Source organism: Phaethon aethereus (genome assembly GCF_964289735.1).
Source record: "Phaethon aethereus genome assembly, chromosome: 1".
Taxonomy (NCBI): domain Eukaryota; kingdom Metazoa; phylum Chordata; class Aves; order Phaethontiformes; family Phaethontidae; genus Phaethon; species Phaethon aethereus.
In genome coordinates, this window is record NC_138575.1 from 208,543,817 (window position 1) to 208,568,886 (window position 25,070).

Below are 25,070 nucleotides of genomic sequence, written 5' to 3' on the forward strand. Positions count from 1 at the left end.
TTGGCTATGCTGAATCAAATTAGTAACCTCTTTTTTTCTCCCTCTCCCCAAGCTATTGTCCACAAAAGACTTGAAACCTCTATAGCAGATGCATCCTTTGTGTCCCAGGTAGGAATTTTACCATGCTTATGATAATCAAAGTTTCCATTCATGTTCTACCATTGAAGCCCTAGGCCCAGATGAGCTTAGAGAGTTCACAGAGCTGAGTCTGCGCTGCATGAGAGCAAGGAACCTTTCTTTTCCATTCTTTCAGCATTTGGTCTCCTGGGCCCAAGAAATGGAGAAACCTGATTTAAATACAGAAAGTAGAAGAGCAAGGCTTGTGAAGAGCAAGGAGGTAGATTGCTGTACATAGGCTGTTGTGAAACAAAGGATGTTGGCAATGGACAAAGGTAAAATAATATCAGCTGGGCCAGAATACACAAAATTCAGAGAAGACTGGGACAGTATAGACTGGAATTAGCTGGTGGCTGGTCAAGGGTAATGCCTGCCAGCAACCAGGTAAATGCTAACTTTGGGAGGTGTTTGGGAGTGAAATGAGAATCCTGAACAGTAAAGACAGGGATGGGAGTAAACATAAAATGGAAAAAGACAGGCTGTAGGAAACATATCAGAAAGTATCACATCTGAGCCAAAACATTGTATAATTTCTGAATGAACAATTCTTTTTCTGAGGTTTCAGAAGTAACCTGAGAGTCTCATAATTTTTCTGCTGTGTGAGTGGGTTTGGGGTTTGTTTTATTTTTTCCCCTGGATGTTCTCTGCCAAAAAACCTCACCCTTCTCATTCATCTCTGAAGGCTGAAACAAAAAACCCTGCAATAGTCCACTGACTGCAAGAGAAAAGATTTTGTGTGGTAGATAATAAACTCCAGCACTCTGGAATAACCTCCCGGGAGGTGAAATATCTCAATCAAAGAATAAGAATCCACATAAGAAGACTTTTTAGATTTGCTTTTATGTCAAACTGGATAGAATATGAAATTGTTAAAAGAATGCAAAGAAGAGATAAGCAGTGTAAACAGGTAGGGTACAGCTATTATGATGCACAGATACTTCCTTCATTGCTAGTTCAAGTCATTCTGCAATTTCAAAGTTGCCTCAGGAAACTGCCAAACACTTCCAAGCTTTGCCAGAGTTCAGCAAATACTGGAAGAACTTGGCAACATCTAGACTCAAGAGACAACTTTAATGAAGCAAAATGACAATCAGTTCACCCTATCTTGTTAACGTTCACGGTGAATGAGGTACAGACAGTAGAATTCAGCTGAAGTAGCTCTGAATTTTTCTTAATCCAAAGGTCAGAATTACCAGAATTAAGATGAACTGTGAAACTATTATTTGCCCCTTTTTTTTCATGATTGGACTTCTGTTCGCAGAGGACTCCTGCTTCATTTAATGTAAGAAATGAAACACTGTTGACAATGTCTTTATATTACAAAGGGTGTTGGGGAAATGCCTTTAGGATTCACTACATTTTTAAAGAGATTTATACATAGCACATCTAAAAAGAAGAGGTACTCGGACTGATCTGGGAGGACAGAAACCTAAATATAATACTTAAAAGGTAATGAGATGATAGGGAAAATGAGCTACATTTTTTATTGAAGATGAGCAACAGATAACATTTCAAAATATTCTAATTTGGCTTAAGCAGACAGAAAGTAATTAAAAAAAAATTAACTGTCTTTTCTATCAGGGAATGATACTGACAAAAATTTTCTAACCAGCAAATGTGTGTGCTAAGTAAAATAGGAAATACGGTGTTTCACAAGCAGTGAAAGAAGTGAAGCAGCATCTTGGGGATTCTGCACCTGCCTTTAACTCAGTAACACTGGTGACCTGTGAGATCTCATCGAAAGCTTGTGAATGTCTGTAATTCCTCATCAAAAGTGTCTCAGTTATGTTCTTCCTTGTACGGGTCCTGACTTGTGATACTAATGTATGATTTGCAGAAATGCTGAACAAATGGAATCTCAGTTTATCTCAGGGATTTATTCCTTAAATCAATGCATCTAGATACCTTAATGACTGGAACTCAAGAAATTAAAAATTGTTATTTGAGGGTAGAGCTTGAAGAAGGGGAAAAAAGCTCTTTGCAAGGAAAAAGAAAATCTGAAATGATTTGAGCATTCTTCATTCTGTTAAAATGCAGTAATGCCCTAGCAAAAGAAAGAATTTGTAAACAGGTTATGAACATGGTGTCATAAGATATAGAGACTAAGGAAATTAATTAAACTGGCAGACACAACTTAATTTTGGAAATTTTGAGTGCTTTAAATTTTCTTTTAATGTAGATTTAAAAAAAAAATTGTGCTGTGCTTTGGTTTTGGCTGAAAATATTTAGCAGCTTGGGCCTCATCACCCATGTAAATAGAGATCTTTATTGTCCAGTGCTTGTAGATAATAAGACAGGGTCTCTGGTGATATTGAAATATCCCTTCTCCTCATTATTTCATATGCCAAAGCTTGGGCATACTTTTGCCCAAATCTTTGCCCAAACATTTTCCTACCTATAGCTTTTTTTGAGGCTAAATTCCCTCTGCACCTGCCCTGGAGAACAGTATACCCCTCACAAAGTAATTTTCCCTTCCCCTGGATGGTAGTGTATATTGTGTATGCTGTACAGACAAGTGGCAGCAACAGAAGGAGAAGTTAAACTGCGCTGTTAGAATTAGGCCTTTCGGGTCAAAGATTTCCTTACATGAACAGTAGTCAGGAAAGTTTTCTTATGAGGCTGCTGACACCAAATAATCTCTGGAGAACTGAAGGAATGGATATCACAAAATCATAAAACAGCCCAGGTTGGAAGGGACCTGGAAAGATAATTTAGTCCAAACTTTCACAGGAAAGGAAGCCTAGAGGAGATTATCTAGCACTTTATTCAATGGCATCTTGAAACCCTCCAGTGATGGGGACTCTGCCATGTCCCTGAGGAGGTTGTTCCAGTGAATGATTGTTCTCACAGTAGAAAATTTCTTTCTTATATTGAGATGAAACCTCTCTCATATGAAACATGTCTTGTATCTGTTGCCCCTTGTTTCCTCCATGTTGCTCCTTGTGAAGAGGAAGTCCTCTCTGTAGCTGCCCTTTAAGATATGTGGAAAGTCTGTATTCATTAAATGCATTCCACTGGGAAAATGCAAAAAAATGGTTGGACCAAGGAAGAAAGATCATAGGTTCTCCAAAGAGAAAATCTCCACAAGAACAATGAGGTTGTCTGGGAGGGCTGTACATAGGCTTCCCCTCTTAGTGGGAATTTATGCCTTTTCCCCATGCTATGTTTAATGGACTGATAGCACTGTAACGGTATGTGGAATTAATATACTTCTTTTTTTTTATCAACAAAGTAACAAATATGTAATAGAAATTACACAAGGAAGGTCAATAAGGAAGAATGCAACATAGCTTTCACCCCACATGGTGAGGGGATCAGGCAATTCCAGTTTGAGGAATTTCTGGCCGCTCATTCCTGATCCCACGTTACATGTTTTAGTCACGCCTGTGCTGTTTGGGGAGGTTCTACTATGCATCAGATCCATTTAATAACTCGTACCTGTTGCAAAGAGGCAGATTCAGTGCTGTTGTGATGGGATATCTAAAGATGGTACTGCCTCCAAATTTCTTCCAGCCATAGAAATGCAAGCTTTGTGATTCAAGTAAGTCTAAAGAGAATTCATTCAGAATGCTAAAGAATCCACAAGTGAAATAAGTGTAATAGATAAAAAATAAAATGCAGAATTGATGCTTATCACCTATGACAAAACACAACGATAAGAGTCCTTATGTTTCCTTTGTAAGTGAAGAATGACTCTGTGAGAAAAGATAAAGGGTGTACGGAAAAGAGAATCAACCTTATGTTCCCCCAGCCCTTCTATGTCACTTATAATTTGTATAATATATGAGCAGAGTCAGATATAGCAAATGGATAAGGTGACTGCAACATATCGTTCCCACCTGTATGTGGGCACCATTAATAAACTGAAGTCTCAGACTCACAGGTGTGTCATAGCAGATCTGTATAGTAGATAACTGTGGCATAATAGTCTGTATGGGAAAATCGGCAACAGGCAATGGTTGCAAAGGAATAAAATGGTGGACTTGTGAATGAAAGTATACCAGTTTGGGCTCAGCCATGGTATCCTGGTATGCATGGTATTGCTTTGTCATGTCATTTAATGTAGCTGTTCTTTACTGCTTTCCCTGTAAAATGGGATAGTATTTCGTAGCTTTATAGATGTTTCAAAAAAATCAATTAAAGATTTTGATCTTGTCAGCTGTTACAGACACAAGTCAAAAAACTGGGCAAAAGAAGTCCCTCCACATGAATAGATACGATGCACAGAGAACATAATTTAAAACTTCACATATCACTTTGCCTTTATTCAGTACCATTTATCCTGCTTGCTTATTCAGAATCAGAAAAAGCATTCAATCAGGAAAGCCATTTGTGTCACAGAGCTGTTTCTGTTATGTTGTCCTCCAAATCACACTGACTCTCAGAGTGTGATTGCAGTGGCTAATATTCTGAAAATTAAAAAAAAATATTTCTGAAACAGGTACCTGTATGTGGGAGTGGGATTTCCACGAGCTTGACAATTCAGAGATACTTTCTTCTCCTCAGAATCAGTTGGAAAAATCACATCATCTGGCTCTTGTACAAACACCGGTCCATAATCAACATTTTCTGTGGAAATAGAAGTGCTATAGTGTAGGAAGTCTGAAGAAATGAAATATAAGTGTATTATAGCTTTTATAAAGTGAGATTAAAGTATGCAAAATTATATTTGTTTTCCAGAGGTTCATACCACATTACTTCAGATGCTATATTAAAAAGCAATAGTTAAAAGTAAAAGAAAAAAGGTAAGGAAGAAATATTACTAAGTTAACAATAAAATAGATAGTATGATTTAAGTATCCATCATGCCTTAAGATGGCTTTAACCCTTCTTATAAAGAACAAAGTAAACAAAAATTTTCCTGCTGTTTGCAGCAGGTTGTCTCACAAAGAAATAAGACATAGTTTTCCTCTTTATGTCAAGGAGCTAAGAAAAATCACTTGTAAAATTAATGGCAGCAACTGGTGGCTGCTACTAAATAATATATAGCAAAATCTGACATTTCATTTTCCTCCACTGTCTTCTCTAATTTTGGCATGTATCTAAATCTTCATATGAATTTACATTTCTGAACCAGAAAAGCTGGGTAGACCCATAGAATACATCTATGACTCTAATTCATTCATATTGTGAAGAGGGAAGTGTTAACTTCAGAAAAGTTAAAGGTTGCAAGAATAGCATTCCTGATCACATAGGTCTGAATAACTAAAATGCTCACTGTGCACTAGAAGGCTGTGGAATTTTAATCAACTTAAACTTGCTCCAAACTTCTGAATTATTTAGTCCTATAATGCTCTTTAAATTTAGAGCACTAGCCTAACGATTTGGGTGGCGGGAGATACGTTGTCCTACTACTTTCAATGAAACATATGGGAGCAGGGTTTCCTCTTCCTTTTATGGTTTCATATGTTCATGTCATAAAAGTCATCCAACTGGTACTGAAGACAGCATGACACATTAAGCAGTCCATAGCCTCCTTATATATTTGTCCTGTCAATACCAGCCTGAAGTAAGAAAGGTTCACCTGAAGACTTTGGCTTTCGGTCATTGACTTATAAAAAATATTTACTGCATTGTTATACCAGTCCACACAAATTCAACAACATGTTATGGGTTCACAGTTTTGAGAACTCTGTCCTTCTTCATACTGCTAATAGTTTCAGTAAGTTTGGGTGGTCAGGAAAAGGTGCATGAGACTATGAGTCTTGGTACAGAGAAGAAAGTCTTGGAGTCTGAAAAAGGATGAGAAACATGGGAGACATAGGTCATAGTATGCGAGTTCTGAAATGTAAATTTCCATGTCCTTAAATTCTGTGACATTTTGGGTTTCTCGATTCTATTATTATCATAGAGTGAAAAGCCCACATGAAAACCCATTATGCCATTCAACCTGGCTTTTTAGTGACTGTACATGTATTGCACACTTTTTGTCTTTTTTGTCTTTTTACACTGCTATTCAAATGCAGATTTTGAAGATATCTTTATTTTCAGGTATGCATGCTTCTACTGAAATAGATTCAAATAATTGGCCTGTCAGTTTGTAAAGACAACAAGTAAGAGCAGCAGCAATTAGTAGTTTCTCTTTTGCATCATTTTCAAGTTTATCAGCCTTTTTTGTAGGACTGTGTAAAGGAGTGTGGATTGTTGTTCTACGTATTTACATTACTTCCATGTTTACGTACATTACTTCAGTTGGATGTATTGGCAGAAATATATTTTCTGTGACAGATATCTGCATTATTTAAAAAAAACCCAACAACAATAAGTGATTTCTGATACGTGCTTGTATTATTGAAGTTAAAATAACTCCAGTACTAAGTTTTGAACACTACAGCTGAAGCTGCCACAGGGGCAACAGAATCAGCTAGCAAAACTTATTTTAAGAAAGGAAAATGTGGGTAGAAAAACACTGTATGTATGGTTTCTTAGAATTTCATTACCTGTTTCTCACATTGCGCAAGAGAAAATACTGATGAATGTAGGCATAAATAATGAGAGCCCTCATCAAGCTAGATTCTAGCAAAACCAAGAATTAATTAATAAATGTAAACTTAAATCATGGGTTTAGATTTAGGTGTTATTCTATGCAGATTAGTAGATGTATGGATAGGGAGTATATTCATGAAGATTAATGATTTTTTCTTCTCCCTAGGAGTGACTCTGCAGATAAAATATAGTGTCTCAGTCTAGGACTGCTGGAAAGAAAAGAAGAAGATGCAGTACTAGGTAGCTGCTGGTGTCACTAGCAGTACAAATGTTCTTTCTATCTGTACTATTTACAATAGTAATACTGAAATTCTGTGTTGCACTTTTTTAAAAATAGCCAGAACATTTTAGGTGGAGGCTGGCATTCTTAACGGCAGTGGCCAAATGGATACTTGTGCTACATGGAATTAAAAGAACAGGTTTATTTCTGCCTGCAGTGAAGATAAAGGTAACAGAGAAAGTTCAGTGCATGCAAGTCATGTTTCTAAAAGAGGAAAAGATGTAGTTAGCTGCTTAGCCACATTTCAGATGGAGTGTGGAGTACTGGCAGAGATTATTTGGAGACTCAGAAGCAACATAATAATGAATGAGAATGTTCACCAGTTTGTAGCTAAATTGACTAAATTAATTCTTAGTTAGATCATCTGGACTGTAACAGAATAATTGAAGGTAAAGGTCTATTCTGAAGAGACCAAAGCTCTTGCTGAAAAGACAAGGCTATATGTTTATAAATTATTAGGCTTAATAAAGGGGTGATTAAATAAAATGTAATGGGGTGTGATGTGAGATATGCAAGAAATCATAACAGATCACCCAGTGATACTCTATCTTCATTTAAACTCCATTGAAACTGAAAATCTTAAGTGTTCATAGAATCATAGAATACCAGGTGGGCAGGGATCTCAGGAATGATCTAGTCCAACCTTTCTTGGCAAAAACATGGTCTAGACAAGATGCCCAGCATCCTGTCCAGCTGAATCTTAAAAGTGTGCAATGTTGGGGCGAGTGTGCAACTTCCCTGGGGAAATTATTCCCAGTGTTCTATGCCTCCTCACTTTATTTCAAAAGCAAGGAAAGAAACACACTGCAGATGCAAAGATTTCAATATTTTAAAAAGTATTTTAAAACTATTTTTTCAAGTTAGAACACAGGCTGCTTAATAATTAAAAAGAAAACTTTTAATATTCTTATAATAATGCCAATAAAAGCTCAAACAAAAGGAAGCCTTGTGAAAGCTTCAGTAGATGTATCAATAATGGGCATATAGTTTAGCTAGTACTTAACATCCCATTAAGGATAATGGGAAAGACCTGGACTCTTCTAATATTGACCTAGAACTCCACTTGGAGGCTTACCGCATTCTCTTTTCTATGTAGGGAGTTTAAAGCTACATGGAAACTGTTGGACTTGAGAACATTTCTCAGAAGCCAGTGCATACTCTGCTAATGTTGCTGTTTCATGTGGGATGAGACTTAGGGACGCAGACCTTATTTGCCTTCCCCTAATACATACAATGGGGTAAAGCCAGGTTGCGAGGCATGCAGAGAGTCATAGAGTGAGGCTGCACATCTGCAAGACTGGTCAGTCATAGAGCCAGGACTGAGGACTGAATTGGACCACATGGTGACTCCACAGCGTGAAATCTCTGAAACTGAACAATGTGAATAGTCACACTAAATTTATATAATTAATTAATTTTCCTAAAGCAAATTAAAAAAACAAATATGTATGTGCATGACACTCAATACGGAGATTTCTAACATGGCAGGATAAAAGTATGGACATTCAGAAAAATGTTTAATAAAACTTTAGCTTTTACCAACTTATCAACTGTTATTTTAAGTACCAATTACTTATTAGTAGTTCTCAACATTTTCATATTAAAGAAGACACTTAAAGAACCATTATCTTGATTTAAAATTTAAAACATTCAGTTCCATGGTAAATGAATTGTTGATATTCAGCATTCAGATAAATGGCTTCAAATTCCTCCTGGATATTCTGTAATCACCATACCGCTTCACAATTTTCAATTGTTGGCTCCTCACTACAAGGACATTGAGTTGCTGGAACATGTCTAAAGAAGGGCAACGAAGCTGGTGAGGGGTCTGGAGAAAAAGTCTGATGAGGAGCGGCTGAGGGAACTTGGGTTGTTCAGTCTGGAGAAGAGGAGGCTGAGGGGAGACCTTATCACTCTCTACAACTACCTGAAAGGGGGTTGTGGCGAGGTGGGTGTTGGTCTCTTCTCCCAAGTATCTGGAAATAGAATGGGAGGAAATGGCCTTAAGTTGTGCAAGGGGAGGTTTGGACTAGATATCATGAAAAATGTCTTTACTGAGAGAGTGGTCAAACATTGGCACAGGCTGCCCAGGGAGTTGGTGGAGTCACCATCACTGGAGGTGTTCAAAAAACATGTAGACATGGCACTTCAGGACATGGTTTAGTGGGCATGGTGGTGTTGGGTTGGTGGTTGGACTTGATGATCTTAAAGGTCTTTTCTAACCCTAATGATTCTGTGTGACTCTGTGTGATTTGTCAAAACTGTTAAATATTGATTCTTGAGTAAAACAACGTCTTCTTCATCCTTTATACTGCTCGTATTGTTTCTGAGGCAGACATGCCCCCTGAGAGAATAATGTGCAGGATAAAAACCGAAGTGCTTGGAGAAACTTGTCTAATGATCAGTATGGGACTTAACCAGCCTTCTCAGGAATAGGTGATCCTCATCTACCACTGCTTTTAGGGACTGGAGGTTTTAAGTAAGTGGCAATGAAGTTCAAGAGCTTAAAAGTAGATTAGGGTTGAAAGTTCACTTTTCAATAACTTTGGTGTCATTACCAATCTTGGTTCATTACTTGATTTAGGAATTCCAAGCTGTATGTATGTTAATAACAGCAACTAATGCTTAGGAAAGCTTGATGGTATTCTGCTTGATGATTTCCAATCTGAAAGTGGGTGACCACATGAATTAACCTGTTTACAACTGGGAATTTCTTAATTTCTCTTTTAGGAATATTGCATCACTTATTAGACATGTATTTAGTCACCATCAAAAACCTAGATACAATTTCTTCAGCGTACAACATAACTGGACATTGACTAATATTTACAGAGATTGTTCATGTGTCCTTTTGCAAACTACACTTGAGGACTGCTCAATTATGCTCCCGAAAGCCGACATCAGGATTAATAGACCCTGGTTATTAGTCCCAGGTGTAATCAACTCTATCAGTCTGCTCTTTCTGATGACAGTCTTCCTCTGGGTCTCACCACGGTTTGATCATGAACAGTTGTAGCAGTATGGTCTTTGATACCTTAGACTAGTCTCACAATATCCAAGGTGAGAGTTAGATTTTTAGATGACAGTAGACATGGATGATTGAAAGAGAAAAAAAATGCCTGATTGTAAAATCCACTTGACCAACTTTACACATATGAAGTATTCTATGTAAGCAAACAGGCTTATGTATGTGTTCAAGTGTTTACAGGATTAGAAATGCTAACCATTTGAGAACCATAAAACAGAAGACTTCATAAGCTAAAATGACCAATCCCCCCGTATCTACAGTACGTACTCCAAGCAGTGTTACTGCAGTACATTACATACCGGGGCAGGTTAACCTCGGCTGGCTGCCAGGCGCCTGCCAGCCGCTCACTCACTCCCCCAGGGGTCAACACAGGATGAAAAAGCTCCTGAGTCAAGATAAAGACAGGGAGATCCCTTACAAGTTACTGTCACGGACAAAACTTGCTCAGCTTCAGAAAACTTATTTCCAATTAGAATAGACTTGGGTAGTGAGAAACAAAGACAAAAATTAAAGCAACACCTTCCCCCTACCTCACTGCCTTTTCCCAGGCTCAACTCCCCTCCTCCATCCCAAGTCCTCCCAGACATAGAGCTGCCGTGTATGACATAGGATCTACGTGAGGTCTCTGAAGCAGCGTCCTGGGATCAGGCCAGACATCCCAGCGGGTCTGAAGTGCACTGGAGACCCAACTTCAAGCACGTGCATTAACCTGTACAGTGTGTTCAGTTCCTCACAGATAAATACCCGATGCCATTTGGGAGGTCATGGGGTGTCTGAGACCCCCAGGCAGAGCAGAGCAGCATGGTGCTGCATTCACACCAGCCATGCCCTCTCCTGGTGTAGGGGTGACAGGTCAGGCAAGGCTCCTCGCAGCACCTGAAGTGACTGCGGAGACTGTTTCCAGACTCCTGAACCCTGATGTGTGCAGCCAGGTGTCAACTAACTGTCCATGCATGGAGACAGTGGACTTCTAGGCATTACAACCATGATTAAAATAAGCATTTAGCTTTTTCCCAGGTCCTGTGTCCTCTTTGCCAGTTTCATGTATATCCATATGATATTAGGCTGTAAGACAGCCCAAGTGGCACGAGGTATGTTAAACACCTGAATTGCTCCCTGGTCTTTACACATATTTGTTTGTCTGCACCCTCATGCTGAGTTCCATCTACCTCTGCCTCCTCCTTGACAGCAAGGAGGAGGAGGTCCAGGGATGCTCAGGTGGGACAGGATAGTGAGGTGACCACAGCCCTGTGTCAAGATGTTGTCCGCACACAGACAGGGGTGACAGCAGACTCTCCATGTTGGCTGTTTTTCCCATGGGCCTGTGTTACGGGGTTTGTCCATCCCACTATGTTTAAACAAGACTGATGAATGACAGCATTTTTTTCCCCAGGCAGCAGACGGCTGGGTCTGCCATCAGCTCTGGAACACCCAATGATGTGGTGGCCGTGTCACAGCAGGCAGAATGTTGGTAGCGGCCATGTCACAGGGGGTTGGTGACGCGGCTGCCCAGGACGAGTGTAGAAAGGGCTAGAGCCGGCCCAGACTGGAGACGAGCAGGCGGGTGAGCGAGGGCTGAGGCGAGAGGGAAAGGGAGGAAGGTGGGAAGGGCAGGGCTGCTGGGCCCGAACAGAGAGACAGGGGTTGCCCGTGGCACGACAGATGGTGGCTGCTTCTCTGTTGTCTTCCAGAGCCAGAGCTCACACAGGACAGGACCAGGCCATGGTGCACTCTTGTCCTCAGCCACACAGCCAGACATTTGGTACCTTCTACAAGGACACCGGCGCTCAGTTAAGGCACCAAGAGTCCAGCAAAGCCCTGGGCAGAGGATGCCCATGGGGAGCTGGGGTGGCTGCCTCTTTGTTTGTTATCCTGCCTTTTGCAGACTCTGGCCCAGACAGGGACAGGACCAGGCCATGGTGCACTCTTGTCCTCGGCCACACAGCCAGACATTTGGTACCTTCTACAAGGACACCGGCGCTCAGTTAAGGCACCAAGAGTCCAGCAAAGCCCTGGGCAGAGGATTCCCATGGGGAGCTGGGGTGGCTGCCTCTTTGTTTGTTATCCTGCCTTTTGCAGACTCTGGCCCAGACAGGGACAGGACCAGGCCATGGTGCACTCTTGTCCTCGGCCACACAGCCAGACATTTGGTACCTTCTACAAGGACACCGGCACTCAGTTAAGGCACCAAGAGTCCAGCAAAGCCCTGGGCAGAGGATGCCCATGGGGAGCTGGGGTGGCTGCCTCTTTGTTTGTTATTCTGCCTTTTGCAGACTCTGGCCCAGACAGGGACAGGACCAGATCATGGCGCACTCCCATCCCCTCCCTCCGCGGCCACTCAGCCAGAGATTTCTGCAGCTCACGACAAAGCCTTTGGCCCAAGGACAAGGAAGCACACACTGCCTCAGGCTGCACTGCGCCATGGTCCCACAGGCAGCTGAAGTCTCCCCACAGCCGTGGATAAGGGCAGCTCTGCACCACTCTCCCTCTCTCTCTCTGAAACTCTCCTTGAAATAAAATTTTCTCATTCATGAACCACTGACTGATTCTTCTGGTTTTACGGTCTTTTTGGGGAAACATCTGGGGCCTTATTGTCTTTACCTAGGGAAGTGATTGTGCCCCTGTACTCAGCCCTGGTGATGCCGCACCTCTAATACTGTGTTCAGTTTTGAGCCCCTCACTCCAAGAAGGACATTGAGGTGCTGGAGCGTGTCCAGAGAAGGGCAACGAAACTGGTGAGGGGTCTGGAGCACAAGTCTGATGAGGAGCGGCTGAGAGAACTAGGGTTGTTTAGTCTGGAGAGGAGGAGGCTGAGGGGAGACCTTCTCGCTCTCTACAACTACCTGAAAGGGGGTTGTGGCGACGTGGGTGTTGGTCTCTTCTCCCAGGTAACTAGTGATAGGACAAGAGAAAATGGCCTCAAGTTGCGCCAGGGGAGGTTTAGACTAGATATCAGGAAAAATGTCTTTACTGAGAGAGTGGTCAAATATTGGAAGAGGCTGTTGAGGGAGATGGTGGAGTCACCATCACTGGAGGTGTTCAAAAAACATGTAGACATGGCACTTCAGGACATGGTTTAGTGGGCATGCTTGTGTTGTTGGGTGGTGGTTGGACTTGATGATCTTAAAGGTTTTTTCCAGTGTTAATTTTTCTGTGATTCTGTGATTCTATCCTTATTTCCTTTTTATATGCAGTTTATATATCTTTTTATTTGTGCTATATATATACACATTTTATATACGTGTATGTTTTCTGATTCCTTCAGGGTACCAATTTATGTCCCACACAGGACAATCCTGTGTGAGGTTTTTCTTTCTAACTTAAGCAAGAGCATAAAAAGAGATGAATATTTAACATACATATTAAGCATATGCACATTTCAATTTACTTTTTTAATTTCTCAAGAGAAATATTTCTGTTCCTCACACAGGTTTTTATTAAAACAAGTGGTTTTCTGTATCTAAGTGCAATGAAACCAGTGAAATGAAATTATGGAGAGGCACATATGTCTTGGGATTACAGGTATGCATTGCAACGAAGCAATGCAACAGTTAGTTTGTGGTCCCTTTACAAATTTAAGTTGTCATTTTCAATCTAGCCTATTAAAAGCACTAAGTACTCTCATTAGGATTTACTATTTACACTGGTATTGCCCAGAAAAGCAAGGATATGGAAAACATTCCAAATATGATTAAAATCCTTCTTTTTAAATTCTTGAGTATTCTTGAGAGCTGTACTTGAATATTCTTTTAATTCCAGGGTTCTTCTTTCAGCACATTTGCATTTACAAAATACCAGAGTGTATGACTTCTTAGTAAAATGCATTCAAATCCTCACGGAAATGGAAACTGAAATCTGTGTGTCCTACACCTCAGACAGTAGCCAAAATGTGGTTTCTCTCTCTTACATACAGAGACACTCGCATTCTTTCTTTCAATTACTGATAAAGAAAAATCAGAAGTTCTTTATTTCTTCTTGTTGAGAAATGCAAATACCATCAGAACAAATGACAGATGAGATTAAAGTTTCCTGTACTTTCAATTCTGTAGTAACTGAAGTAGTGTCATTCCTCAACACTCAGTTTTCTTGCCACCATCCTTGATATAATCCCTGGTCAAAAAATATACTGCAAAAAAAATTAATTCCTGGAATCCTGACAACACAGAGGTGGGCAGGAAGGAAATATGACTGTGGTCAAAAACATGCATTGAAGCTGCATTGGTAATATTATTTTCAGTGTCTGATAATTCTGCATGTTGTACTTTTAAAGAATAAAAGAAATAATGTTCTTTTAAATCATAGAATCATCGAATAGTTTGGGTTGGAAGGGACCTTTCAAGGTCATCTAGTCCTACCCCCCTGCAATGAACAGGGACATCTTCAACTAGATCAGGTTGCTCAGAGCCTCGTCCAACCTGACCTGGAATGTTTCCAGGAATGGGGTATCTACCACCTTTCTGGGCAACCTGTGTCAGTGTTTCACTACCCTCATTGTCAAAAATTGCTTCCTTTAATCTAGTCTAAACCTACCCTCTTCTACTTTAAAACCGTTATCCCTTGTCCTATTGCAACAGACCCTGCCAAAAATTTTGTTCACATTTTTTATATAAGCCCCTTTTAAGTACTGAAAAGCTGCACTAAGGTCTCCCCAGGGCCTTCGGTTGTCCAGGCTGAACAGCCTCAACTCTCAGCCTGTCCTCAAAGAAGAGGTGTTCCATTCCTCTGAGCATTTTTGTGGCCCTCCTCTGGACCTGCTCCATCAGGTCCATGTCTTTCCTGTGCTGAGGCCTCCAGAGCTGGACGCAGCACTGCAGGGGGGGGCTCACCAGAGCAGAGGGGCAGAATCACCTCCCTCCACCTGCTGGCTATATTTTCTTGGAAGCAGTGCAGGATACATATGGCCTTCTGGGCTGCGAGTGCACGTTGTTGGCTCATGTCCAGCTTTTCATCCACCAGTACTCCCAAGTCCTTCTTGGCAGGGCTGCTCTCCATCCCTTTATCCCCCCAGCCTGTACTGATATCAGGGGTTGCCCCGCCCCAGGTGCAAGACACTGCACTTGGCCTTGTTGAACCTCATGAGGGTCACACGGGCTCATTCCTTGAGCTTGTCCAGGTCCCTCTGGATGGCATCCCGATGCTCATGTGTGTCGTCTGCAAACTTGTTGAGGGTGCACATGATCCCACTGTCTATGGGCATTGATGAAGATATGAAAGAGTACTGGTCCCCTGAGGTACACCACTCATCACTGATCTCTGTCTGGACATTGAGCCATCAACCAAGTGGGTGTGACTGTCCAATTCTTCATCCACCGAACAGTCTACCCATCAAATCCGTATCTCTCCAATTTGGAGAAGGATGTTGCGGAGGACCATGTCAAAGGCCTTGCAGAAGTCCAGATAAATGACATTGGTAGCTCTTCCCTTCTCCACTGATGCAGTCACTATTATTATACTAATAATTTTATTAATACTTTTTAAAGAAAATTTTCTCCAGGAGGAGGTGTAGCAAATTTTACATTGCACTGGTCATTTGCATCAAATGTCTTTAAGTGTAGTCTGACCACTCTCTGGAATGTTACAATACCATTCAATCTATATGACTGGCATCAATAGCCTTTTTGGTGCCATCTTTTCTACCTGAGGTACTGATGGGAGGAAACAGCTCTTTTCACTCTGGTATTTTTCACCCAGCAGACAAGGTATTTGAATGGATATGCCCAGGCACTATGTGAATATGGGGGAAGGAGGTATTCCTTCAGGTTTTCTCTATTTCATCTGCTCATGTCCCTTTAGGAGCACTTTTTTACTGCAGGTGATACTGGTGGATGGCTTTCCTAATCCATCTGAAGGTGGACTAGAGACATCCTCAGACAAACTGTTTGTTTTCAGCTGTTAGTCTGACACATTGACAAAATTTGTCCAAATGGTTGTTGGAAAAAGTGTGATGGCAATTCTGCTTTGAAAGCACAGTAACTCAGCAAAATTTAAAACCCACAAGTTTTTACAGGGCTGGGAAAAAAAATCTTTTCTTATCTCTCTACTTTTTTTTTCCGCTCATTTTTCAAAGGCTTGTTGAATCCATGTAGAGGTGGAAAAATTTTCTAAAGAAAAGCTACAGGATACTGTCAAATGATAGAACTCCTAAAGCAGTCTAAAAGGAGGGGTCACTACAGATCTTTGATCCTAAAATACACTTTGGACTCTGTATACAGACCCTACCCAGCAAAGTACCTACTTGACATATCATGGACCAAACTGTACCTCAATGATCTTTCAGTCCTGGGTATTAATATGTTCAGGATACGTTAAGAAATTTGCAGGAGTTGCTGTTAAGGCTATATATGTTGCCAAAATGTGCATATCATGAGAATTTACTAAAATAAAACAAAGGTGTTTCATTTCAAATTGGTCTTACAAAGTGAAAGACACTTTTTGGTAAAGGTGGATCAGGTTTTAGTGTTACTCGTTATGAAACTTGTTTTTGAATTACTTTCTTTCCTGGTTTGTTTTCAGTTTGTGCTTGCTGTATGCACTTGAGGTGATGACTCTAAAGGATCTTCTGACTAACATTTGTAACCATAGAAACCAACAGGTTAACCTGTTCAGTATATTCAGAAAACATTTTAGATGTATAAATAATGACCCTGCTTTCAAAGAAAACATTGCTTTCTTCAAATAAAAGCTAGAATCCCTCCTTTTTTTTCAGCTTAAACACTGAAAAAAAGTATTAACTTCAGTGGTAATATTGTTTTTACAAGTAGGTTCTATAATATAACCTTTTACTTAACACCTAAGAAATAAAGAATGACTATCGATTTTAATATCCCTATAATCTGTCAAAATATAATGAAAGAGAAAAAACCCACTAATTCATCACAGTAAAATATGTTCCAATAATCAAATGTGTGTAACATCTTTTAACTTTAACGAAGTTACATATTCATACACACACATTTATACAATACATTTAATCTTAAAACTATATTTCAGTTAACTTAAAGGTCAAGAGACTTTGAGGAGACTTTCCTTTGGACAGGTAAATTCAGGCAGATACACATGCCCCGAGGTACCTACATTGATTCTAGTTTGCTGCATGCTGGAACTGTGTACAGTACTTGCATGACTGAGTTTACACTGCAAAGGAGATAAAATTATTTTCTCATATTTTCAGATTTATCTTTTCTGAAGGAGATGTGTTTATTTGCTTATTAGGCAAGATAGGACAAGTTTTTCCTCTTGCTTCAAAATGCTTTCTCTGTTCTGTGGCCTGAAACAAACATATCTGTTCTAAACTTGCACATCTTGAGTTTCATTGATTCAACACTTTCATTTGTGAACTGGACCCTGTTCTTTACTTTCTTCTAAAAGTTATCAAACCAAAAATGGAAGGATAAAAAGAGTCTTTATTCAAGGCTAAGTTCAATTATCTTTACTGTGGCATTTCCAAAAGTTTTTGGAACAGTAAGAAAGTATAAGAGTGCAGTTTTATGATTCTTCAGGAGTATTTAATGAATAATTCACACTTTCGATGCACATTCTTTACTCATGACTTTACACATTGATACATAACTTGAAGAGGACTGTATTGCCTTATCTGCATGTTTATGTTAAGTAATTCCATATACTTTAAATTCAGCAGTAAGCTACAGCATAGATCTTTTAATTTGAGATATCTGGAAACACATGCTGAATTGAGAATGCAAATTAAATGGCATAAAGTCAGTATAAGAGGTTCTTTATTAGGATCCGTGTCAGGTCTCTGAGCATGTCTGATGGGAAATCAATTAAGAATTCACTTGAGAACCTGTATACTTAGGCAGCAAATAAAAGTTTTTTGTTTTTTTCTTATGACAAACTTGGTTACTGAGTATACGCCATATATTAGATGTTTGAATTCTGCAAGTTCTTAATCGAAATAACATAAGGTATGTTCCCTCCCTGTTACTAATGTCCTCTCACTTGTAGCAGTGGTCGCTCATGAATACACATGAGCACAGGGTGCTGGAGTGTTTCCTCATTTAGGAGGCCCTGGCTAATAAACACGATCACTTATCACATAACTGTTGCAGGAAAATAACTTATATATCTTTCCTTCAAGAGCTTTAAAAATTGGAAGAAAGCCTTGAGGTCAAATTAAAATAAACAAACTTACTCATTTAAGCAAGTGTAACGCCAGATGGTTGAAATAGTGAACTTATTTCTGGTTTCTAAACATCAAAGATATTATCTCAAACATAAAGTTATTAACAGAACTGAGAGAGATTTAGAAAAAATTTGCATTCAGCTGCCATAGCAGATGTGTTCTTGCCCTCTTGGATGATGCAGAATATCCTACCTGATCTCCTGTCATGGAGCTCTGAATCCTGCCACACCAGAAGTATTTTGGTCTTTTCTAAGTTCTGTTTTGTATTTGTGCTTGTGCCATACAGGTTCTTCAGATAATCAAGGGCTTTTAAGGTATTACTCAGGTCCCTCAGATATACTTGTTTCTGCAACCGTCTACACAGCTGGATGTACAAAGACCTGTAAGTGGTGGAGTTACTCTCCTAAGACTGATTTATGCAGTTCTTGGAAGAAAGAATCCCTTTCTTCTGAGTTAAGTGCTCTGTTCATTGGGGCTTGTGAGTTACGGCCTTTTTAAAATTTTGTCTCCAGTCAGTGGTTCTTGATTTCCTTATCCAAATAGAAGCAGTTCAACAGCAGAGGTGGAATGTGGTCCCTATGTTTTGTGAAGACTCATGATTGTTGACCTATATCAGGTATGATCTCAGCATACCTCCTGGAAACTCCAAGGATTTAGGTGGTGGAATGCTTACCCCAAGAGTCCCTATCCCACATGGGGAGAATGAGACAGGAATAAAATTTTCTCAGCCTTCTCAAAGTAAGGATTTAAGCATAACAGTCAAACTTTACATAAAATTTAAATACAGTAAGCTGCCTTTTTGCCAGCTTTTTTCTCCCAAGAAAACACAATGGAAAAATAAAGGTCAATCAGGGAGAAGGTGGTTCATAGTACCAGCTTGTACTATATTATTCATAAAGTCTGTATTCTTTTGCCTTGTGACTACCAATTTCTTCTCCTTCAGTCTCTAGACATTCATGCTGCTGAAGACCAGGATAATACATGCTGGTTCTAATCCTGAACTTTGATTTTTACCAGCTGGTATCAGGTTGCCTGGGAGTAGTTAGCAGTGTCTGGTGCACGGGCAATAACTGAGTTTAGTCTAGTCACAGCTTACAAAGAATAGTGCAGAGGAAGGACAAATATAGAAATCTGCCCCAGTTCCAGAAATGCTATCAAACAGAATTTACCTGCTTGCATGATTCAAATTGTTTGTGGTTCAGATCAACCTTAATTCAGGGAATATATTTATGCTTTTATATAAGAAAATTCTGTTCACAAAAACACATGCATACACCATTACCTTTCAATACACACAAGGTATTTTCCAGGGTGGGGGGAAAGGCTTTGCTAAGAGGAGCAGTAATCCTGTAATCACAGTAATTATTCTGTATGAATGTTGCTGAACTGTGATTTTTCCTCTGTTACTTACTTAAATTATTATGTTATATCCTCTAAACTCTTCCTCCATCTCGCTCCTTCCTTCCTCCTTTTCTTTCTTTCAGTTTTTCTTTCTATCCTTCTTTGAATGTAATTCAGAAAGTATTATCACTAAAGAAATAGTATCAGAAATGTGGCTTCTTTAAATGTAACCAAATATGAGAAAATGCGAATTGTTACTATGAATTATTGCATTTAAAGGTAAATGACACCATATCACACCTGTATGTTTATCCATGCATGCATCTGTGCATGCATGACAGAGTTGACTACACAGAGTAGGTAATTTAGAGAAAAAGTGGTTTTACAAGATTTACTATTCATGTTTAATTTACATGACTATCATTCATAATCAAATTAGAAAAGTTCCAAAGAGGAAAAATATCTATAAAAGTGGGACTGATATTTTACTGCTTTGTTTTTCAAATATACAGATGTCAGTTGGACATATGAAATTGTGGTGTAGTGGAAATTCAAACCACTGGCTTGTTATTTTCATGTAGCAAAAACTGTATAAAACTATTCTGCATAGGAATCTTTAAGAAAGAATATTTTAACTGGTAACTTTAAGGCTAGTCTGAAGAATCTAAAGAGAAAGACGTCCATTTCTACTTTATGATGTTTAATAAAATTCAATTTTTTTTCTGAGAAATACTGAAGTAAGCTCATAAAAATGTATAACGTTTGAGAAATCTTTCAAAGATTCAGAGAGGGAAACTGGACTTACCATCAGGTTTGAAGGCCTCTGAAAAGTGGTAGAGGTTTGTTGGGGAGTGATAATGTTGTGCAGCTCCTCTCCAGCCAGGTGAAGATACACTTCCTAATGAAGGACTGCTTAATCGTGGCCTATTCTTTGAATTAAATGAGGCTAAAGATGAACTACCAGATTTGATTCTTAGGATAGCAGCATATGAAGTGGGGAGACCAGGAACAGCTTCTGAATAGTCTGAAAAAAACCCAAGAAGAGAACAATGAATAAATATAAAACCTATCATTTTCAAAACAATATTTAGTTATGCAGTAGAAAAGTAGAAAAGATTTATCTGTAAAAAGAATGTCAGAGACACTCTGGACTCCATGAGGGACTCAGCTTCTAGACAGAACTGTGTAGCAGCATAGAGCTTTAAGACAGAAGATTCGTCTGCGGTTTCAAAATAATATGAAACTCATGTGGTGAACAAATTTCTTACTTATGGTAGTATAAGTTTTCAATATTTTTAATTCTATTTCTATGACCCTAAGTCATGGTAGAAAAGTGTCTGCCAAGCCACCTTCTTTCCTTCACAGCTTTACATTACTTTGTATATGCAGTGCAGAAACACTGGTTGAAGCTAAATATGCTCCTCATTTCAACACTACTCAGCAAATCAAGTGGGCTGGGCCCAAGAGCCCATATATACACAAATATCTCTCCCAAAAATATGCACATGCCAAAGTCACCTCCTTTTCTCTCTCTACAACCTTTTTTTCCTTTTCTGCCCGTACTTAAAATTTCAGTGTTTACAAATAAAAAATAGTGCCGAAGTTTTTGGTCCCTGTATAATGCTAAATATAAGAGAAGTAAGTAAACTGTATTATTATAACAGATTAAAAATATCACTCAGGAGCTGCAAAGGAAGTGAGGAGAACACTTAAAAATACATTGATATATAATCATAGAATAGTTTGAGTTGGAAGGGACGTTTCAAGGCCAGCTAGTCCAACCCCCCTGCAGTGAGCAGGGACATCTTCAACTAGATCAGGTTGCTCAGAGCCCCATCCAACCTGACCTGGAATGGTTCCATGGATGGGGCATCTACCACCTGTCCAGGCAACCTGTGCCAGTGGTTCACCACCCTCACTGGCAAAAATTTCTTCCTTAGATCTAGCCTAAATCTACCTTCTTTTAGTTTAAAACCATTACCTCTGTCCTGTTGCAACAGGCCCTGCTAAAAAGTCTGTCCCCATCTTTCCTACAGGCCCCCTTTAAGGACTGGCAGGCTGCAATAAGGTCTCCCCGGAGACTTCTCTTCATCCAGACTGAATAACCCCAACTCTCTCAGCCTGTCCTCACAGGAGAGGTGTTCCATCCCTCTGAACATTTTTGTGGCCTCCTCTGGACCCGCTCCAACAGGTCCACGCCTTTCCTGTGCTGAGGGCTCCAGAGCTGGATGCAGCACTGCAGGGGGTGTCCCAAAATATGAATGAGCAAAGGGAGTCAGATTGTATAAGTGCCTATGAAGGAACTGCTTTTTAGAGGAACAAAGAAGTGGCTGTCAAAAAAAAAAGTCATTGTTCTGTCATCTCCACTGATGATAAATATTTATAAATTGGACATTTTTCACACTGGCGTAACATGAAGAATGAAAAACTATGAGTCTTAAAAAGCTTTCAGTAGCAACACACTCAACTGAAATAAAGTATTAAGTCATGGCCTTGCTGGAGAGCTTTTGGGAAAATATTCTAAGCATAAATATAGTTTGGACTGGTTTATACTTCAAATGGTTCAAAATTAGAGAAATATGCATTTTACTTTATGAAGACTATGACAGTAAATGCTTAGGGTCTTTCAGGTTTAGGAAAATGACATTTCAGTACAGTTTTGTCTTTGATCATATGTTAAAAAAACACTTTTTAGCAGAAGCTGGAATTTGGCAAAAGCAGTTGACCAGTATTTTAAAATTACCATTTTCATTTATGCAAGCTCTAAATATACAGGTTATTTAACGATGCAGTATCTCATTTAAAATCTAGATTTAAATAGAAGTCTTGGCAGTCAGATGGGAAAGTCAGAAATAAGCAGAATTCTGTTTTAAGTTGTTTTTCATCCTGCTCGCACAAACCATCTACTTTATAATGTGCATCATGCTGATTTGTGTATCATATTCATACCTCCTGAAATATTATCATTTGAATACAAATGTGATTTTACAAAAAATATCTTTATATTTCAGTGCATTACTTCAACATTTTGCAATATTGATATATTTTAGTTCTTTCACAGTAATTTTTTTCCACAGGAGGAAAATAAAGTCTTTCAAATTTCAGGGGAATATTGAAAAAGGAAATCTTTCAAATTTCATATTAAAATCTATCCCCATTAGAATAACTTCTTTTCATTTTGATTTCCCTGAAGCCAGAATCTCAAGGTCACTGAGGTTTCTTGAAGAAATTTCTGTACCTTTTACTTATTTTGGTCAAACCAAATGTTAATGTATCTTCTGAGCAAAAATATTTTTGGCCTTACAAAATCATAAATCATTTCAGATAAATGAGCTGCAGTAGAAATGTCTAAACTTATCGCATTAAATGCTTACTGCAGGATGGATATCTTCCTCATGAGCACAGAAGGAAGATGTTCCCTGGGGAATATGTACATAAAGGAAAGGGACAAAACTCTCTGTAATACAGTCTACATCAGAGGATGGAAATGCACAGTGGTGAACATAGCCGTTCTGGTGACAGGACAGCTAATTAGCTGTACTGTAAGTGGGCATTGGACACTGTGGAGCTCCTCAGATCCTCACAGCTCAGATCTTCTGATATGCCAGGGTGCTGATACCCTCCCTGCAAATGCTGCAGGAAATCTGGAAATGAGAAGATTGGGACACAGTCCTGTTTTTCTCACATGGAGCTGGGATATGGCCAGATTGTAGCTGGTAACAAGGATGCAAGGCACCATGCAAAGAACTCTTGGTTTGAAAAGACACCACATCTCTCTGTCTTTTAAGTACATATCCTTTTGCTTCTAACCCAAGGTGAACAAATTATCTGTATGAGATCTACATGAGATGGACAAGGAGGCAAAAAGAAAATGCTAAATGAAAAAGTATCATGTCACAGAACTATTCCTGTGTATATTTTTATACATAAGTAAACTATTACGTACTTCTAACAGAGATATATATTCTGTTCTACGGCATCCATTTCTACAGTTTAAAAAAAAAAAGTGGAAACAGTGGTGATCGCAGTTGGGAAGACATTCCTCCAGTGTGAACACAGACATAGAAGAAACACACACTGGTAGGAATTTTACTTTATAATAAAAAAAAAATGCAGACCTGCCTTTCATCCAAACTTTACAACACAGCATAATAAACCTTAATAAGATTTCCAGAGGAAACATGATTGCAATCACATCTATAATGAATGTACTGTTCCTTGAGGATTTTCTGCAGATAAGGCACTTTTCTATTTTAAGCATGGTATTTTAGCTCTATGTTATTTGCCCTATGGCAAAGGACATGGATTTGGGAAAACTTTATGTCAGTACTTTTTCAGTAAATGATACATACTTTGTGTGACTGAAATATGGTATTATTAGACTGTTAAATGTACTATGTGTCATACATATATCAGTAGTAAAACTCTAATTTTTGAAAACGTTTTAAACTATGTAGTCCATTTGTTGAACAGAACGTAGTTCAATGATGTTCCTGAGTATATCAGCTATTCCAGTTTGAGAAGATTCAAATAATTATTCTTGTCATTTCATTGGGAAAATCATGGAAGTCTTCTTTGATGGGTAGACAGAATGGCTTCCTGTGCAAGTTAGAAAGTCTGAGCTGTATACCACTTCTTTTGCAAAGAAATGGAGATTAGCAATCAGAAATTAAATGTTAACACTAATAATCCTGATCTTAGATAGACCATTTAATACAGGTTTAATGTTCCTGTTAGCCTGTACTGTCAGCTTGGAAGGTGGGTGGAGCAAGCACACAACTCTGCATGTTTCTACATACACTATTTTATAATTCTTCCTTTTGATTTCAATATTAATTTTCTCAGTTCAATGACACACTGAGAATAAAATGCAGCCAGACTCCTCCTCCTCAAGCAAGTCTGCCATTTAGATCTCCTCCTTACTGTGTCTCTCATTCTCTGCCATCCCCATCTGCTTCCATAAAAGTCTCTCGGATGATCTTGCTCACAGGAGAGGAACACCCTTCTACTGCGTTCTGCTAGATCTATCACCCAGCAAACAAGTTAAGACAAATAAGCAGCCTTCCTCCCTGCTGCCCAGGCACACACGAGAAACAAAAAGTAGTATGTATCTGTAACGTTATAAACAAACACATCAAAAATTGTATCCTTTATTACACTTAATTCTTTTACCACCGGGCCAAATTGCAGATTACCCACACACAGGAGAGCAAAATAACCATTAATCCTTTCAAAATTGTACTATGAAATACTTTTTCTTTTACTCTTTTTAATTGGAAGGACATGCCAACTTATGAGATGAGGCATACTACAGTTCGTAGTAAGCTTGAGCTAACAAGTACTCCTGACCTAATTAGTTTGGGATCAGACATTACGTCATTAGGGTGAGTGCCTGGAACACCTTCCAAGGCAGAGGAATGCATCTGGAGGGAAAGGAAGTTTGGCAAAGTGCAGGAGCCAGAGAAACGTGGAGGGCTAAGGAGTAAGTAGGACTGGAAAAAGGAGAAATGCAATAGCGAGACTCGCTCTGGGCTACCTAAGTTTTGCCAACATATCGTGTTGCCAGACAAAAGTAAATAGAAGTCACACTGAAATCTCCAATGGCGTGCAGCCTCCCTTTCTGCAGAAGTCTGAATCAAAGTGAAGTTTTTGCTGATGTCATTTTTCTCATTTTT

General features: G+C 39.2%; 1 protein-coding gene across 2 annotated transcripts in view; it reads right to left on the minus strand.

Moving 5' to 3' along the window:
* Positions 1-25,070, minus strand: part of CNTN5 (contactin 5) — a gene marked incomplete at both ends in the record, with an annotated part of 389,481 nt that overhangs the window by 259,764 nt on the left and 104,647 nt on the right. The window contains 2 exons of one of the 2 annotated variants that reach the window (XM_082008943.1): positions 4,563-4,686; positions 20,201-20,419. In XM_082008943.1, coding sequence (XP_081865069.1) covers positions 4,563-4,686; positions 20,201-20,419 — 343 coding nt within the window. The remainder of the gene's footprint in view (positions 1-4,562; positions 4,687-20,200; positions 20,420-25,070) is intronic. The other variant, XM_082008944.1, reaches the window with a different exon arrangement.